Consider the following 18,950-nt stretch of genomic DNA (forward strand, 5'->3'; position numbering starts at 1 on the left):
CCGATACTGAAATCCACACTGACGCCAGTAGCCTAGGCCTCGGTGCCGTCCTAGTCCAGAGGAAAGAAGGACTTGAACGGGTGATATCGTATGCTAGCCGGTCGCTGTCAAAAGCGGAAAGCAATTATTCTACGACTGAAAAGGAATGCCTCGCCATCATTTGGGCTACAGCTAAATTCCGCCCTTACCTCTATGGCAGGCCATTCAAAGTCGTCAGCGACCACCACGCGTTGTGTTGGCTAGCTAACTTAAAGGACCCTTCAGGACGGCTGGCGCGGTGGAGCCTCAGACTACAAGAATATGATGTAACGGTAATATACAAGTCCGGAAGAAAACACTCCGACGCCGACTGCTTATCACGCGCCCCAATCGATCCCCCGCCGCAAGACGACGTGGACGACGACGCCTTCCTTGGGATAATAAGCGCGGAAGACTTCACTAAACAGCAACGAGCAGACCCGGAGCTAAAAGGCCTCGTCAAGTATTTGAAAGGGAACACCGACGTTGTCCCTAGGGCATTTAAGCGCGTGTTGTCTTCGTTCACGCTACGAAACAACCTGCTCGTGAAGAAGAACTTCTCACCAGTCCTTGCCAGCTACCTTCTTGTGGTGCCGTCAGCGCTCCGTCCAGAAATACTGCACGCCCTACACGACGATCCAACCGCTGGGCACCTCGGATTCTCCCGGACGCTGTCGAGGGTACAGGAAAAGTATTACTGGCCGCATCTGACCGCCGACGTCGCCCGTTACGTCAAAACATGCAGAGACTGTCAACGACGCAAGACACCACCGACAAGGCCAGCAGGATTACTACAGCCGATCGAACCTCCTCGTCGACCATTCCAGCAGATTGGGATGGATTTGTTGGGGCCGTTTCCGATGTCAGCATCCAGGAATAAGTGGATCATCGTGGCGACGGACTATCTCACCCGCTTTGCTGAAACCAAAGCTCTACCAAAAGGCAGCGCAGCCGAAGTGGCGAAATTTTTCGTAGAGAACATCCTGCTGTGACATGGTGCCCCAGAAGTCCTCATCACCGACAGAGGAACAGCTTTTACAGCAGAGCTCACCGAAGCCATTCTGTAGTACAGCCAGACGAGCCACAGGAGGACAACTGCCTACCATCCGCAGACGAATGGTCTCACGGAGCGCTTGAACAAGACCCTCGCCGACATGCTAGCAATGTACGTCGACGTCGAGCACAAGACGTGGGACGCGGTCCTGCCGTATGTCACCTTCGCCTACAACACGGCGGTGCAAGAAACAACACAGATCACGCTATTCAAGTTGGTTTACGGCAGGAACCCGACGACGACGCTCGACGCCATGTTGCCGCACGTCACTGACGAGGAGAATCTTGACGTCGCTACCTATCTCCAGCGCGCCGAAGAAGCCCGACAGCTCGCCCGCCTACGGATCAAGACCCAGCAGCGTACCGACAGCCGACACTACAACCTCCGACGACGCTTCGTCGAGTACCAGCCCGGCGACCGTGTTTGGGTATGGACCCCGATACGCCGGCGAGGACTCAGTGAGAAGCTGCTGCGACGCTATTTCGGACCCTACAAGGTCATCCGACGTATTGGCGCACTAGACTATGAGGTCGTGCCAGACGGCATTTCGCACTCACAGCGGCGCCGCGCACGATCTGAAGTGGTCCACGTGGTGCGCCTTAAACCATTTTACGGACGCTGATGAACTTCCTTAGTTTGTTGTTTTCTTTGCTACGAGTGCTTTTCTTTGTTACTTTCGTTTGTTAGCAGCATCGGGTCGATGCTTTTTAAGAGGGGGGTAATGACACGTGCACTTATCTTTATCGGGCAACCACGTTTCGCCGTTTAACAACTGTAATCGCACAGCGAGGGACGCGCCTGCATGTATCCGACGTTTCTGGAAAGTTATCGACGCTTCTATCCGCGTGTCTGTTGTCGCCGAACCTTGTGTTATCAGATTTCATCGCGTGACACGAATGGTGTAGAACTTTGTGGAAGACACGCGGGTCCCATCAGTTAATCTGGAACATTCCACGACTGATCTATAAAAGCCGACGCGCTTGACCCGCTAATCAGTTTTTTCCGACGATCGCCGACCGTGTTCGCCGCTATCGTTGTGCTATAAGTGTAGCCTGTTTTTGTGGGCACAGGTTCGCCCAATAAAAGCTAGTTTTGTATTCCACCGTATTGCTTCTTTCTTCACTGTCACTACCACGTGACAATATTATCTTGGTGAATATTTTATATAATACTGGAAGTAAGCTAGAATGACAGAAAGTTGAGCTAGTTGGTAAGGATTCATTATATAAAATAAGGTGAGGCGCGCAGACTAGACACAAGAAGAGGTCCAGAGCTTGCGGAGAGGAGGAGGTGTAGAGCTCGCGCAGATGAGTTTTATGTCCTCTTTTTTTTTTTTCGCCTCGGTGCTCCCTTCAGTTGATAGTCGGCATTTGTGTTGTCCACTTCTCTTGTGTCCTGTCTGCATGTCTCACCTTTTTTTGCATAATGAAGTAAGCTAATGGGCCTATAATATTTCAATTCTGTAATGCTCCATTTTTGTGAATTAGTACAATGTTGGCATTCTTCCAGTTCTCTGGGACCCTTGAAGTTAATATACAGTTCGTATAAAGGGCCACTAGTTTTTCAAGCAATATGTGTCCTCTATCTTTGATGTAATCGACTGGTAGTCCATCGCCTGCCACTTTTCCCCGTTTCATGTCTTGCAAGGCCCTTCTAACTTCATCGCTAGCTATACAAGGAGCCTCTGTATTATTAGATATTTGTTGGTAAAAACTTGAGTGTCCTGCAGACTGATGACCCGGGCTCAGGTCTCCCAAGTCGGGACGTCCAAGCCTTGCTTAGTCGCCGCTTCGCAGGCCTGCTAGATGGTAAATTTATCGGTAGAAATTACATGTAAGGATAAAAAGCTAGCTTTCTTTTCACCACTTTTTCTTCAGTTACGTGCTGCGCAGACCCAACGGAATTTGCATAAGGTAGCAGACTATTTCCAATTGCAGTCTGAATGTTGCGGTGGTTTCTGACAGTTTTGGGAGCCCTGGACTGCAGGTTTTCTGATTGCAGCACGGCTTTGCAGTGTCTATCTGGTGGACCACGCATGGACCTACCGCCCCCAGCAGGCGAGGCAGCAGCTGCGGGAAATGCCGCGACTGCTCCAGCGCATGGCACAGCTCATGGGGATACCCCTGCCCCCGGGCTACATCCTTGGTCAGGTGGGCAGCCTTTCGACTAATGCCCCTTCTGCACAGTTTGCCATAATGTCCTGGCTGTGTTCCAATACTCGCTGTAGATAGCTAGAGAAGCAGTACCACCACTCATTGGTTTGTGTTCTAGTACTGGCCATAAATGGCTAAATAGACAGCTGAGCAGAATTTGGCCATACTAAGTCTTGTTCTAATTTTGACGAAGCTTGCATAAACACAGCTTTGAGGTCAAAAACAGTGTGTACTCCTTTGCTGTTCTAACAAGGTGGCAGCTGAGCAGAAGGCTTGGAAAATCCAGGGAAGGTTGTCTGCTTACAAAAGAACACAGTCACGCTTTCTTACGGGTTCAGTGTAAGCTACATTGTGTTTTTCATAGATGGGTGCATGCATAGTTTTGAAATACAGTGATGATGTGCTTTTTCTTGCCGATGCGAGGTGGCGTCATGTCATTACAGCATCTTGCAGAGAGTTTCAGATACCTTTCGTTATTTGGGCTCGAAGCTGTCTTCTTAGGTGTTTACTTAGGCTGTCTTCAATGCTGGCCCGAATGGGGACGTATCCTGTTCCACAATATGTTGGCAGTGAAGTGAAAGCTGCAGCTGGCGTCAGCGAATAAGGAGGCCAGTCGCGCAAATGCTGTATGTTTCTGTGCTATGGAGCGTCATCGGCTCTCAAAAACATAATGTGGCAGGAAACGCCTTTGCAGACAGCAAAGATTACCCCCATTTTGACCCAGGGAAGAAAAAAAATGTCTTTGCATTCGGTCAGTGCCCTGTGGCAAATTTTAGAACCGTCTGTTCTGTCATTGTTACATTAATTTGGGGTGCCTCAGCCAGTGGTGCAGGCATATTTTTCTGTATAGCTGAAACAATCAACTTCGGGGTTTTCTAACCTTGCCTTGTAGCATTGGACAAGTGAGTAGGAAGCCTTGTGGGGTGCATAATGCTCTTATTGTGGCAATGCACATAGACTTCTTAAACATTCAAAAAAATACTTGCAAGCCTCGGCACACCCTAAATAACTTAATACAATAGCTTTCCTGCAGTCACTTTCTTTTCCTTGTAGGTTACTGTGTGTGACGTGACAAAGAAGGTGGTCATGCCAGAGCAGGACAATTTGATGTTTTCGTACACTCCAGCTTGCATGGTCATCCGCTATGCTACAGTAAAGGCTCCATTCAAATTCCACGGAAATGCTATGAAAATTTTAATTATACGAAATTCGAGCTAATGAAAGTCAGCAATAAAATTCACTGACAATTATGATACTCCCTAATGCGAATGAGCATGTGCACACACGTCATGTTGGTGAGAACAAGTTCGACGCACTGGCGCAGCCAACGTAACCGGACGTGGCCAACGCAGGCCGACGTGCCCGATGTCGAGGTGGCTCTTGCTCTACAATGACCCACAATTCATTGTGCGAAGATAGAAAAGTGCCCAAGTGGCTTCACTGATGGTCGCAGGCAGCCATTTAAAGCAGCACGCGAATTGGAGATCGTTCTGCGCATGCTCCAAAAAGAGCAGCCGACGGCGCGCGCATGGAAGGGGACGGCATTTTGGCTGGCGCAACACAAGCGGCGTGGCATGACTGGCCACAAGCAACGCCCACTCGCATGCTGAGAATGTTGGACTATAAAAAATGCGCATCTACGCAGCTGTTGCCACTTGTCGCAGGAGCGGGTGCCTTAAAATGCACTCTCGAAATGTGCCGAAACCTGCTGCAATGTGGTTTCCGTTGTTGAAACCTGAATTAACGAACTTTTACTGTACAACATTGGCTCCCACAACAAGTAGCATCATAAAAAGTGAGCTAGAGCGATTGTCAAAACGCCACCTTGTGCTGCTCCCACATGGTCACCTTTTGTGTCATGATGCCACGACACAGTAACCTCCTGGGAAACGATACTGGCTGTTGAAAAGCTATTTAGGGGGCACTCTAAGCCGTGGCAATATTTTTTCCAAGGTGTAGAGGTCCCAGAGCATTATTTAATGCATGGCAAATGAGTCGGAAATATGATGAGAGTATTTTTTAAGATAAACCAGGGTGTCTACCAACCGGGAAAACCTGGAATTCTCAGGGATCTTGAGTAGTCTGGAAAAACTCAGGGAACTTGTGCTTCTATCAGGGAAAATTATCTGTAATCTTATTGAAAGGGAACGAAAGTCGGGGTAATGCTGGCTCGAGCAACAGAAGGGAATCGTAGCAATTGGTCTTTGATGCTGCGTCGTCGGCTGGAGGAGTTGCCCGAGTACAGTCAACGAGCGACTTTCTGGATGCCAGATAATGCGGACGACTTCGCAGCACAATTACGCACTTCATAGGGTCAATGTATAAGAATGTCTGAAATTTCGGACACAGGAACCCTTCGCCGTCCGATTTCCAGGTCCAAAACGGCACTAATCAAAACCGCCACCGCCATCACTTCGATAACATCGCTGCCTCGAACCGGCACACTCGCACGCAGATCCGCTGGCAGCCGTAGCCACCACCGCGGAAATGCTAGGCCTAGCTGCTGCGAGGTTCGGTGTTAATCTTCTTGCCATTCTGTGCAGTGTTTTTCATTGAAAGAATTCGCTGCTGTCAGCAATGGCACCGACACTGCCTTTGTGGTCATCGCGATTGGCTTCGAAGTTTGGAAAGCACGGTCCCCGCAGGGGCGTCTGCGTCAGCAGCCGTTTGGTGTGTTGCGACACCACGTACCCGAGCACACGAGGGTTGGACCCTCCCGCGTGTAGCCGTGCGTGTCTTAGCCGTGTCTGGGGAAAAGGGGATCCTGGGGGTTGAGCCGAAGCTGGGTGACTGGACCTTTAAGGCTCCCCGGCGGAGGCAACACACCTCTTTGGCCTCGGCTTCACATAGACGGCACCTCCACACTGACCCACCTGGGGGAAATCGGCAGTCGCCTTTTCCTGTCCTCCTCTCCAATCTTCGCCTTTCTCTCTATCCTTTTCATCTTTCCTGTCTTCTTTTCCCTTCTCACTTCCATATTTCCTGGCGGCGAGGGTTAGCCATGTGTAATATATCCAAACTTGGGTATATACATTAGGTTATAGTGGCTGTGTACTGCTGGCGCTGGCAGGCTGCATTTATATAGAATCTTGTCACGTCCCCGTGTTGGGCTCCATGGTGGGTGGCTGGCACAGCTGCTGAAATTTCAGTAATTTCTATGGCTTGTAGCTCATTCCCAAAGCTACCTGATCGACCTCTTTTGAAAAGAGGCCGCACCGATGAACCCTTTAACTTTTTGCCAAGAGCAAAGATATTTTCCCACATTTTCACGTCATCCATACTGAAACGAACCAAAGGACTGTAAGAATGCTTTCTCCATTTGTTGTTGCGAAGTGCCTCACTGACACACTAGGCCCTGGATACAAAATTACGAAAATGGCCCGTGGCGACCTTCTCGTTGAAGTTCGTGACAAAACAGAACACGACAAATTGACAAATCTTGTTTCATTTGGTGAAACCCCAATTTCAGTAACCCCTCACCGTTCCCTCAACAGCACAAGAGGTGTAGTTTCAGAGCAGGACCTTCTAGAACTGACTGAGGCAGAGCTGCTAGATGGCTGGAAGGAGCAGCATGTCACGAATGTACAGCGAATCAAGATCCGCCGAGATGACAAGGAAATACCCACAAAACACTTTATCCTTACCTTTTGTACCAGCACACTCCCCGACAGCATCGAAACAGGCTATATGAAAATTAATGTCAGACCGTACATACCAAATCCACGACGATGTTTCAAATGCCAAAGGTTCGGCCACGGCTCTCAAAGCTGCCGAGGCCATACCACCTGTGCAAAGTGCGCATCCCATGACCACCCTGCTGACAACTGCAACGACCCACTTCACTGTGCAAACTGTGACAGCAAACACGCCGCTTATTCTCGCTCCTGCCCTTCATGGAAGAAGGTAAAAGAAATCATAACACTTAAAGTAAAAGAAAATATCTCATTCAAAGAAGCGCGCAAGCGTCTCTCTTTTGCACAGGGACCTACATTTTCCGAAGTGGCACGGCTGGGGGCACGGCCACAACGGTACTCGGCGGCGGTACTCGATGCCGCCGGTCCACCCAGAGTGGACCGGCGGCATCGCCACTCGCCCCCACTGCGGGACCAGCTAGGGCTGGTCCGCCACCCAGCAAGAGCCAGCAGCCCTCGGGTCTGCGGTCTCTAGTGCTTCAAGGGCCTCTGCACGCGTAGAAAAGCCCGAAACACCCGCGAGCGGACATCCAGCGCCTTGTCGGAGGCGATGGATACATCACAAAGTGCGTTGGCGTCCCAGACGCCGAAGGCTCGGCGCAGTTCTCAAGAGCGCGCCAAAAAGGACAAAACCCGCATCACAGGGCCTCGAAAGAGCCCTATGGGCCTAAAGGAGCTTCTCTTTCCTAAACACACAGCACATATTAATAACAACATCGATACATCGATATTACATTGGAACGTTAGAGGTCTCCTCTACAACCTCGACGACGTCAAAGAACTGTTACATAAATATAATCCCAAGGTGCTGTGTGTACAAGAAACACATCTAAAACCAACACAGTCAGGCTTTCTGACGCAATTCGCCATTTTTCGCAAGGACCGTGACGATGCCAACACCTCTTCCGGTGGTGTAGCAATAATAGCTGATAAGTCCGTTGCATGCCGTGCTCTGGAACTTCAAGCACCTCTTGAGGCAGTTGCGGTTCGGGCCTTATTGTTTGGAAAACTAATTAGCATTTGTTCTATCTACATATCACTTAACTTTCGGCTCCATCGAACAGAACTCGAGGGAATTATAGATGCCCTGCCAGACCCATACATAATGGTTGGGCATCTTAATGCACGCAATACTCTTTGGGGGGATTCCCGATGCGATGCAAGAGGTCGAATAATAGAACAAATCCTGTTCTCTTCAGGCGCCTGTGTGCTAAATAAGAAACAACCAACATTTTACAGCCTTTCACATAACACATACAGTTCCATAGACTTAAGCATAGCATCCCTGACCTTAGTACCCCGTTTAGATTGGAAAGTTATCCAGAACCCTAATGGCAGTGACCATTTTCCTGTGATTCTGCAATCTACAAAAGAACATGATCGTTCCCCACATGACCCTTGATGGAAGATTGCATCTGCAGACTGGGAAAAATTTAAGACGCTGACATATATGCCTCGAAACGCTCTTAACGATTTTAATATAAATGACGCTGTTGCTTATTTTACCGCTTTTATGATTGACGCCGCATTGGAGTGCATCCCACAAACGAACGGGGCCCTGAAGAAAAGGCGAGTGCCCTGGTGGAACAAGGATTGCAGGAATGCATGGAAAAAACAGAATAAGGCTTGGGACATGCTGCGCCACTCTCCAACAACTGAGAACCTTGTTAATTTCAAACATATAAAGTCCCAAGGAAGACGAACATGGCGCACTGCTAAAAGGGAAAGCTGGGAAAAGTACGTCTCCAGCATTAACTCCTACAAACAAGAACGAAAAGTATGGAGTCGGTTGAAAAAACTAGTAGGCCACCAACCTTACCTCCTGCCTTTGGTCGATGTCCAAGGCAATAACCTTGAAGACCAGGCTAACGCCCTTGGACAGCATTTCGAGCATGTGTCCAGCTCCGAACATTATTCGGAGTCTTTCCATAAACTGAAACAATCTGCAGGAAGCAAGCCGTTCAATAGAAAGTGTGGTGAAAACGAACCTTACAACCGTCCCTTCAGTGTTACGGAATTCAGAGCATCATTAAACACTTGTCAAAGCTCTGCTCCCGGAGCCGACCGTATTATGTATGAGATGATCAAGCATCTGGACTATAACGCTCAAATGGTTCTGCTGTCCCTCTTTAACACTATTTGGGCAACCGGGTTCCTCCCACTGGCATGGAGAGAAGCCATCGTAGTACCCATTCTAAAACAAGGTAAAGATGCATTCTCAGTGGAAAGTTACCATCCCATTGCTTTAACAAGTTGTCTTTGCAAACTTTATGAAAAAATGATAAACCGCAGGCTCTTACATTTCCTTGAAGAAAACAAACTGCTCGATCCTTATCAATGCGGCTTTAGAGAAGGCCGTTCTACAACAGACAATCTTGTTCGCATAGAAGCAAATATCCGCGACGCTTTTATACACGAACAGTTTTTTCTGTCTGTCTTCCTCGACATGGAAAAAGCATATGATACAACGTGGCGGCTTGGAATATTACGAGATCTTTCAGAAATTGGTATCCGCGGGAATATGCTTAACATAATTGAAAGCTACTTATCAAATCGCACGTTTCGTGTTAGAGTTGGGAATGCTCTGTCCAGACCATGTACACAGGAAACTGGGGTGCCGCAGGGAGGCGTACTCAGCTGTACGCTTTTCATCATAAAAATGAACTCCTTGCGTTCAGCAATACCGCACGGCATGTTCTACTCCCTATATGTAGATGATATACACATCAGTTTCAAGTCATGTAACCTCGCAATCTGTGAACGACACATCCGACTTGGACTGAACAAAGTGTCTAAATGGGCCTGAGAAAATGGCTTTAAAATCAGTCCCAATAAAAGCTCATGTGTTTTATTCACACGAAAGAGAGGACTGACCGCAGATCCCAATATAGACTTTTAAATGGACAGCGCATACCTGTTAACACAACACAAATTTCTGGGCATTATTCTGGATAAAAAATTAACTTTCATTCCGCACCTAAGATATCTTAAGCACAAATGCCTAAAAACAATGAACATTCTGAAAATCTTGTCGCATGCAACATGGGGCAGTGACAGGAAATGCTTGATGAATGTCTACAAAAGCCTCATACGTACACGCCTAGACTACGGGGCCGTGGTTTACCAGTCTGGCACTCCAAGCGCCTTAAAGATTCTTGATCCTATTCATCACTTAGGTATCCGCCTGGCTACCGGTGCCTTCAGGACGAGTCCTGTAGAGAGTCTCTACGTTGAAGCCAACGAGTGGTCGCTTCATCTTCAGAGGTCCTACTGCAGTTTCCTTTACTTTCTGAAAGTTAACGCGAACCGCGACCATCCGTGTTACGAAACCATAAACCACCTCGCATCTGCAAAGCTGTTTGATAATCGACCTGCAGCTAGACAACCATTTTCTCTGCGTGTTAGAAAACTTTCTGAGGAAATGGAAGTTCCGACTCTTGAGCAAAGCCTTGTGGTCCCAGCAAAGTCACTGCCGCCGTGGCAGTGGCAGCATATAGAATGCGACACATCCTTCGTAGACGTTACAAAACACGCTCCAGAGGCACACATAAGAATGCATTTCTTAGAACTCCAGCACAAGTACCCGTACACAGAATTTTACACTGACGCTTCGAAGTCGCACGCTGGCGTTGCCTATGCAGCTGTCGGCCCATCGTTCTCCGAATCCAACGTTATGCACCCGGAAACTAGCATCTTCACCGCAGAGGCTTACGCACTACTGTCTGCTGTTCAACAAATCAAGAAAACAAAGCTACAGAAAGGCATTGTATTTACAGACTCCCTATCTGTCGTAAAATCTCTGATGTCACTCAAGAACCTCAAGAATCCCATACTCGCCAATCTATATTCACTCCTGTGCAAATCATATTCGTGTAAAAAACACGTGATAGTATGTTGGGTGCCTGGGCACAGGGGCATCGAGGGCAACACGCTCGCTGATGAAATTGCCAAATCCATTACAAAAAAAGCTGGCAACTCTTCCATAGGTATCGCACCTTCAGACTTAAAGCTATTTTTGCGCAAGAAACTTAGAAGGCATTGGCAACAGATGTGGGATGCTGAAACTTCCAATAAACTCCATTTAATTAAGCCACACTTAGGAAATTACGCACCAATAACAAAAACACGGCGAACTGAAGTCATTTTCTGCCGCCTTAGGATAGGCCACACCTATGACACACACTCTTATCTATTGACCGGTAGCGAAGCTCCAACCTGTTGTAAATGTGGCGAGACACTGACCGTCCTCTATGTCCTGCTGGAGTGTCACGAAGCAGAATCTCAAAGGAAAAAGCACTTCCCTCTAGCGTACCGACAGCAGATCCCTTTACACCCATGTATGTTCCTTGGTGCTGACCCGCTTTTTAACCCAAAAACCGTTTTTAACTTTTTACAGGATGTTGACGCATTACAAATACTAGGCCCACATGTTTCGTAGCACTGCCTCTAATCAGAGGTTCCTGCTGCGAAAGCAGCGCTTTGTATAGCACTTGCCTCCGGGCCCTTTCACTTAAGGACCTCGTTGAGGCAGTAGTGCTACTGACGTATATACGTTTTTAGTACCTCACACTTTCATGGTATAAGTTTTAGGTTAACAGCACACCTCACAAGCCATTGTCATTTTGTTAACATGTTCATGTCCTGCTTCTTGTCTTATGCCTCTATACAGCCACACTATCTCGTCATAGACAGCCACCATACCCTTTGTTGTTATTTTTCCCACAGAGTACATAACACCATTGCTTGGTGCTCTTTGGCCATGACTGGCCCTTGCGCCACAAAACCCTATACATCGTCATCATCAAAGCACGGTGCATTGCATAATGCCGGTTCTCGAAAGTCAGCTTCGCCTCGTTACAGCGATGTTACGCTGTGAAGCATAACAAGTGTGGGAAGAGGCAACTGTCACGGGACACAGTATGTATTCCTTAATTACACACGCGTGCGCCCGCCATCTCCTGTTACAGTACAAGCACCTATATGCTTAATAAATGTACTGGCAGGCCTACAGAGCTTTTTTGGACATGCCTGTAGCAGTTTGAGCCCTTAAGGACTGTAAAAGACATGCATTCATTTTTTCGGACGTTCTTGCGGCCCCTAGGGAGTCCAGAAAATCGGATGCTGACTGTACAACTGTCTAAAAGGATGCTTCAAATAGTCCGTGTGGCAAATGCACAGCTGAAGGAGAACAAGAAGACAAAGGACCTACGCATTAAGAAATGAACGGGAAAGGAAGCATGCCGCCACCATTTTTTGAAGGAGCTTGCACTCTAAAAGCAAAGTGTTGGCTGACGCCGAGGTGCAGGCGTCCCTCATCCAAGCAAAAAAACTCTTTAAAACAGTGAGACGCAACACTGAGGAGTTGTGCGCAGGCTGAGAGTATGTCAGGACAGTTGAGGTTGACTTACTAGCTGTCGCGTGAGAATCTCACTTGTGATAAAGTTTGGGCCTCATACCAATTAGCTTGCTATCAGTTGATAGAAATAGCTCATATTCGAAAATATTCTGTATGCATCTCTTTCTTTTTCGTATTTGAGAATGTTCGACTTGATTTGCAATGGGTTTTACTATTTCTTTCAAAGATATTTTATTCTCTGTGCATTTTACTAACCCCTCCCTTCTGCTTTCTTTTTGAATAAAGTAAACAATACCGCTTACTATTCAAACTGGAATAAGTTGTTTTTTTATTTTTTGACATGCTTACTAGAGAGTGACACCATTTATTTATTTATTTATTTCATGTACCCTCAGGGCCATTGGCGTTGGAGAGGGGAGTGGTTACAGGCATACAAAACAAGAAAAAATAGGAAATGTGATACAAGGAATAGGAGTATTGCAATAAAAGTTAACAAGTGTGTCTACTCATACAATATTAGCTAAGGCGTTCTTGAAAAGCTGGTAATCTTTGATGGTGGCTGTCAGTGCGGGAAGGTGATTCCACTCTGCTGCTGTACGAAGTATAAATGACTGGAAGAAAGCGTTCTACAAAATGGGACACCGACCTTGTAGGCATGATCTAATCGAGATCTTGGGCGACATGATGTAGGGAGCCCGTCTTGACATAAACAAAGTTCTGTGTCACTCAGGGAATATTGCAAAGGCAGTCAGGGAAAACCTGGAAAACTCAGGGAATTAGGAAATGTCAGCTTGGTAGGCACCCTGTAAACCCAGAGATCTAGATTGACCATGTCATCTTTCCATGATGGACATCTACTGCTTAGACGTAGCATGCTGATGCTGTCTTGTTCTCATGTTGCAGGACCAGCCTGAACTGGTGGATGCTGTGTTTGAGCGCATGTGGAGGTACAACCAGACGTACAGCGTTGCAGGACCAGTGGCAACCACTGAGGACTCGGTTCCCATCTGGTAAGGTTTGAAGGAAGCACATTTTGGCCATTTTCTTTCCTTGTGCTTGCGTGCCCGCACATGCATGTTGAGTGTTACTAGTCAGAAGTACTTTGTACAGTAAAACCTCGTTAAACCGTACCCGCTTAAGGGGGAGGAGGGGATCAGAATCAACTTTTTTGTTTCTTGACAGAAAGGGCTGAAATTTGGCACACATACTGCACATTGCAATAAAGAGACAAATCTAAAATTTCATTAGGATATCTTAATTAGTTTTTGTTTTACAGCATGGACCGCTTATAACGTAGGTCGCGGTAGTCGGGAAAATCTGCATTATAAGCGGTACTGCACTATATCAAATACACCATTTTTAGACTCTTATTCACATGCAAATATGGTCAACCCATCTTTTATATGTATTTTACAACTTAACGCGCAATAAAGCACCAGAATTGGACACTAAACAAAACATTTTATTTTTCTTCATCAACGAAAAAATGCCGTTATCTTCGTCTGGCGCTGAACCTTCACTGCATTATGCACCATCTCATCTTCAACAGCTATCAGACGCTGGGAAGCTTTCTCGCTCAAGCCCTTTTGCGCCTTCTGCGCTTATGTAATCCAATGCATCTCTGTTCGAAAGTTCCTGTGTGCTGTCTCCTTCGTCATCGTCCGATACACTGTCATCGCGGTCACGCACTGCTGCTACAATTGCTTCGTCTGTGTCTGCTTCTTCGCAGACAAAGTCATCGCAATCCTCGTTCACGAAGCTTCGAATGTGTCATCCTGTCCAACAATGTTCTTTTTCAGCAGATCCGACGACACATCATCCGCGTTGAGGTCTTCGTCGACTTTGTCGATGCGGTGGCTATCGTCGCTCCTCACATCAGGATCACTGACCACGGCGTTGCGTACAAACCCCGTCTTTGCGAAACACTTGGCGATGGTTGATGCTTTAACTGCCACCAAGATGCTGTGATCATGTCGATAGCACTCCGCAGGTTTACCTTCATAGCTTCGTCTTGCTGAAGGTTAATTAGCACTCTTTCGCATATGCGCCTATTATAATGCGCTTTCACTGCAGCGATTACGCCTTGGTCCATCGGCTGGCTCTTGGCTGTTGTATTTGCGGGCAAGAACTTAAGGCTCACTGCACTGAGCTTTAAACTTACATGATGGGCACTGCAGTTGTCAAGAACTAGGACAACTTGTTGCTTTTCTGACATCATGTCCTCGTCAAATTTTTGAAGCCAATTTGCAAATAGCTCCCGAGTCATCCATGACTACCTGTTGGCCTTATATGTAATTGGCAGGCACTCTCTTTTTTTGAAACAGTGCGGCCGCGCCGACCTTCCGATCACAAATAAGCATCTCTTGTCGCTGCCATCCTATATTGGTGCAGAAGAGAACGGTAAACCGCTCCTTCGAAGCCTTTCTACCGGAGCAGCGTTTGTGGGACAGTGCGAGTGTGCGGTTTGGGGGCAAAGTGTAAAACACGCCAGCCTCATCCGCATTGTAAATGTCCCACTCCGCGTACTTCGCCAGCATGGTCTCCATGTTTATACTGAGCCAGGCCTGAACAGTAGAATCATCAACTTGTGCATTCTCCCCGGAAATAACACGGCAGCTAACATGATAGTTTCAACCCATTTAATGGGTTGAAACTATCGTGGCCCAACAAGTTTGCAAATGACCTGGCCTTTGCTTGCAGAATCGGACCACTCACGGGCACATTCTGGGCTCGCACCTCGCAGAACCACTTGAACAAAGCGGCGTCGACATCTTCATACTTTGATGAACGTATCCGCTTCCTTGCTAGTGATCCACAATTTTCTTGCAGTTGCTGTTGTACCTTGTCCCTGTTTTTCCAAATTGCCGACACTGTTGTGTCGGCGATGCCGTACTTCTCCGCGACGGAAACTTTGTTTAGGCCACTTTCGACGTCTTTAATGATGCTTTGCTTGGTCTCCAGGGATAAAGCTTGTCCTTTTCTTGAGTTGGAAGGATCAGGCGGCATGGCAACTTAGCCCAGCGCGACACAAGTAGCACGACACAAACGTAAGACAAGGAAACACGTTTTCCGGTAGCTAGGCCTATGATGCTGGCAGTGCACTTCGGTATCACAAGACGACGACTCGCGCGCACCCAGACAGGAGAAAAGGCAGAAGAGTGGAGTATGTGCAAAGCCAGCCTGTCAACCGGCCACCCCCAGCAAATGGACCTCCCCAACGTTTCCCCTTCTCACCCTCTGAAAGGGACCCACACCGTTACGACGGCGGCGCGGGTGCTCGGTCTGGCTCGGCCCCGCCATGGCCCCGCCCTCGCGGCGCTGCACAAAGAAAAGCAAAAGATAAGGTCGCTTGTTGCACTTCTTTCTTTGCATGCTGTACGGTCTCTCCCTCCTCTACTTTTCTCCCCTCATGCGATGGGTTTCATGGCTTTCTTCTCCCTTTTTGTAGAGGGTGTGGGCATCGTAGTGCCGGGGGGTGCGCTCCCTTCTCTTCGGAGAAACTGCACTATACCCGGTGTTCTGTCAAGCGCGACTGCGCACTAAGCGGTACACTGACACATTAAACTCTATGGGAGACGTACTGGTGGTCACATAAAGCCGCATTATATGCGGTCCCGCACTATAGGCGGTTACGTTATAAATGGTCTATGCTGTATAAGAATTTATAAGTTCCTTGTTGTGGAAAGCCTGGCACAGTAACGAAACATGATAGGGAGCTGGGAATACTTTGCATGTTTGCCCAGATGTCTGATCTACATGAAGACAGTGTTAAATTTTTTTTTTAGTGCACTAATAATTTTTTGCTCAACATAACATGCACATGACTGTGCTTCACTGCATGGAGCCATGTAGTAATTGTGAAATAATTAAATAATGGAAAGATAAAGAAGCATTTCAAGACTGTCTTTAAGTACAGCACAGCTTGTGGATCACAGCAAAACAAACTGGACCAAAATCGGTCCAGACATAGTTGTGCTACGCTTTCCACGAGCGAGGTGATTGACAAAAAAAAATGCAATTGAGAAAACTGGCTGCAAAGTTTTAAAAACACTGAAAATTTATTAAAAAGCACCAGGGCTGTAATATTTTGAATCATTGCTGTCAGGCATCTTCTTACACCTTTGCCTCTTTGTTTGGTGGGCTTTGGATGCCTTCTTCAGGCGTTCTTTATCCTTTTCTTGCGCCGTCTGCAGTAGTGCATGACCACCATTTTCACTGCCACACCGAGCCTGGTATCGCAGTGTACACTCACAGAACGCTGTTGGCATCTTGGGCACAGAGTTTTAGTGATCAAAGAGTTCATCGCGGAAACAGGCATAATAATGAACTCACAGTCACAAGGGGCCGAAATTTGTTCTTGGCATTGCTACTTCTGCTCAGTCGCGGACACTGCGCGAAGGGAGTCGCGAACGCTGCATGCCTGTGCTTCTGCAATCACCGCTGACACAAAATGCGGCTCGAGGCGCGTCTGAATCATGCGACGATTCGTCTGGTGAGCGTTGAGTCACCATACAGTATGTAGCTCGTCGACGGTTGGGGCTTACTCGCAGGCTGCATGCCCCTGTCGCACGATGCATCGGAAACGCACACCGTCTCTGCCGGCGATGGAGACCTTCGACCCGCGTCGCTTCCAACAACGCGATCTCAGTTGCTGACTCGCGCGGCCGTACGCACAGGTGCGAGAGCCTCAGTTTGCACGTCTTCCGGTGGCTTGGTTATCAGTGTCGATGTCGCAGGGCGATTGTCGGCTTCGCTGCTGGAATCGCACGGTGCAAGATAACGCGGCACGTTATCCGCGTGTTGAGTCGGGTTCTCTGCTTCTCCCACTGGCCGTCGTCTTTTTCTCGCCGTAGGAGGCTTGCGCTTCCGTTTTCCGAAGGCATGCTTCATTTAAAAGTTCTTTTCGAACGAGCGACGATCCGTCACTGACTGGGAGCTTTCATAAATCCGAATTCTGCGAGTGTCAAACGAAGAAAGATGCTGGCATGGTTTTCAAAGCAGACAACTGCGGTCTGCTGTGGTTGCCAGCTTGCCCGCTGCTGCAGCAGCAACCAATGGCGAGACGCCTTTCAGTACGGCAACCAATCGGAGGCCCGCTTTCAACGCAGGGCCCGTGTGACCGCCTCTAGCAGACCCGCGCTTCCTTTGTGTTTGTGTGTTTGTTACAAGATGGCGACGACCGAAGAATTCAGAAACGGAATGGCGAAACTTCGAGCTTTCGAACGATACCAAGATGGCGGCGTTCGGTGGCGGGAAAGACGAATTAGGGCTCCGCGAACTGCGGTGATTTTACGCGATTTAAGGGGGGACGTGGGTCCTAAAAATGTTTTTCTTATTTTTGGGTGAATCTTTAATAAACTCCACTGCCTAGGGTAATTTTTCATGCTGATTTCAGATCTGTAATTAGATAGCTGTAGCAGTTCAAAAAATATTAAGGTCTGAAGTCAAATTAATTTCAAGCTCGTTACGAGGCTTTTTGATGATTACGTCTTGCTAAACCAAAAACTAAATGCAGGACACCATTGCTAAAGACCTACTGTAGGGGGGGATGCTATTTTTATTCATTTGGAAGCATTTTGCAGACAAGAAAACAATCTTGCATTTATTATAAACATTATTTTTCTAATTAGCAGCGATTACTATACCTGAATGTAATTTTCATGACGGTGCAAGAGTAATAAAAATAGCATCACCCCCCAGATCATTTCAATACGAATAAAATGATACCACCCTTGTCATTTTTGGCCAAAAACAACCCAGAAAAGACACCCGTAAGGCGGAGTACAGTGTGCAAAAACATCGAACTGAAATAAACGCATTTGAAGTTTCAAACAAATGTAGCTTTTGCTGAAGTGAATCTACAGCAATACAAATGGCACCATTTTGAAGCTCTATGTTTTGTAAGAATGACCATACTAAATGTATGACTGCACACTCTTAAAATAATAGCACACTGGCCACTGAACTAGCACAAGAAAGTTTATTAGGCACCATGCTCTACAAAGAGCATGGTGCCTGGTTTTCAAACCGAAGTGTAGAACTCTGTGTGGGCATGAATATAGTTCCAGTGTTGTACATGCAGGCTGCCTGATTGACAGCCGCCTACAATCAGTGAGGCATTTTTTCATTTGGTAGAATTGACCATGTTACTGAATGAAGGCTCTGAGTGTAAGTAGCCTTCCAAGTCATCTTCACCTGACAGTGGCTGTGGAACTTACGATCAGAGAGCCAGTGATAGATATGCAGCTGCTAGGTGCTTTCCAGAATTTTACTTTTGTATGATGCCTCGATCACTTCTGCAGCCAGGTGTGTGCCAGCCCAAGGGGCCTAATGAACAGGGCTCATGATGAGGTTCTCTTTATGAAGGGAGGGTATGATAGATATTGTTACGAGCTATCGTGACAATATGATAATAGAGTGAACGCGCAATGGTGCTTGGTTGCGCGTCCGAAGTGCCGATGTGCGAAATGCATAGCCGCAGATACAAGGAGCCGACGCGCGATGTGCTTAGTCGTGCATTTCAAGGTGCCGACGCGTGAAATGCCTAGTCACGGGCTCGAGGTGTCCACCCTCGATGCGCTTATTCGCGCAGTCCGAGGTGCCGACGCGCGAAATGCCTAGTCGCGGGCTCGAGGAGTCGACACTCTATGCGCTCATTCGCGCAGTCCTACGTGCCG

The 18,950-nt window shown here is 47.6% G+C and overlaps 1 protein-coding gene across 2 annotated transcripts in view; it reads left to right on the forward strand.

Moving 5' to 3' along the window:
• TTLL12 (Tubulin tyrosine ligase-like 12) overlaps window positions 1–18,950 on the forward strand; it is a 363,841-nt gene that overhangs the window by 38,384 nt on the left and 306,507 nt on the right. For both annotated transcript variants that reach the window (XM_050168995.3, XM_055065384.2), the window contains exons 4-5: window positions 3,087–3,222; window positions 13,177–13,283. In XM_050168995.3, coding sequence (XP_050024952.2) covers window positions 3,087–3,222; window positions 13,177–13,283 — 243 coding nt within the window. The remainder of the gene's footprint in view (window positions 1–3,086; window positions 3,223–13,176; window positions 13,284–18,950) is intronic.

This window comes from Dermacentor andersoni, chromosome 10 (genome assembly GCF_023375885.2).
Source record: "Dermacentor andersoni chromosome 10, qqDerAnde1_hic_scaffold, whole genome shotgun sequence".
NCBI lineage: Eukaryota > Metazoa > Arthropoda > Arachnida > Ixodida > Ixodidae > Dermacentor > Dermacentor andersoni.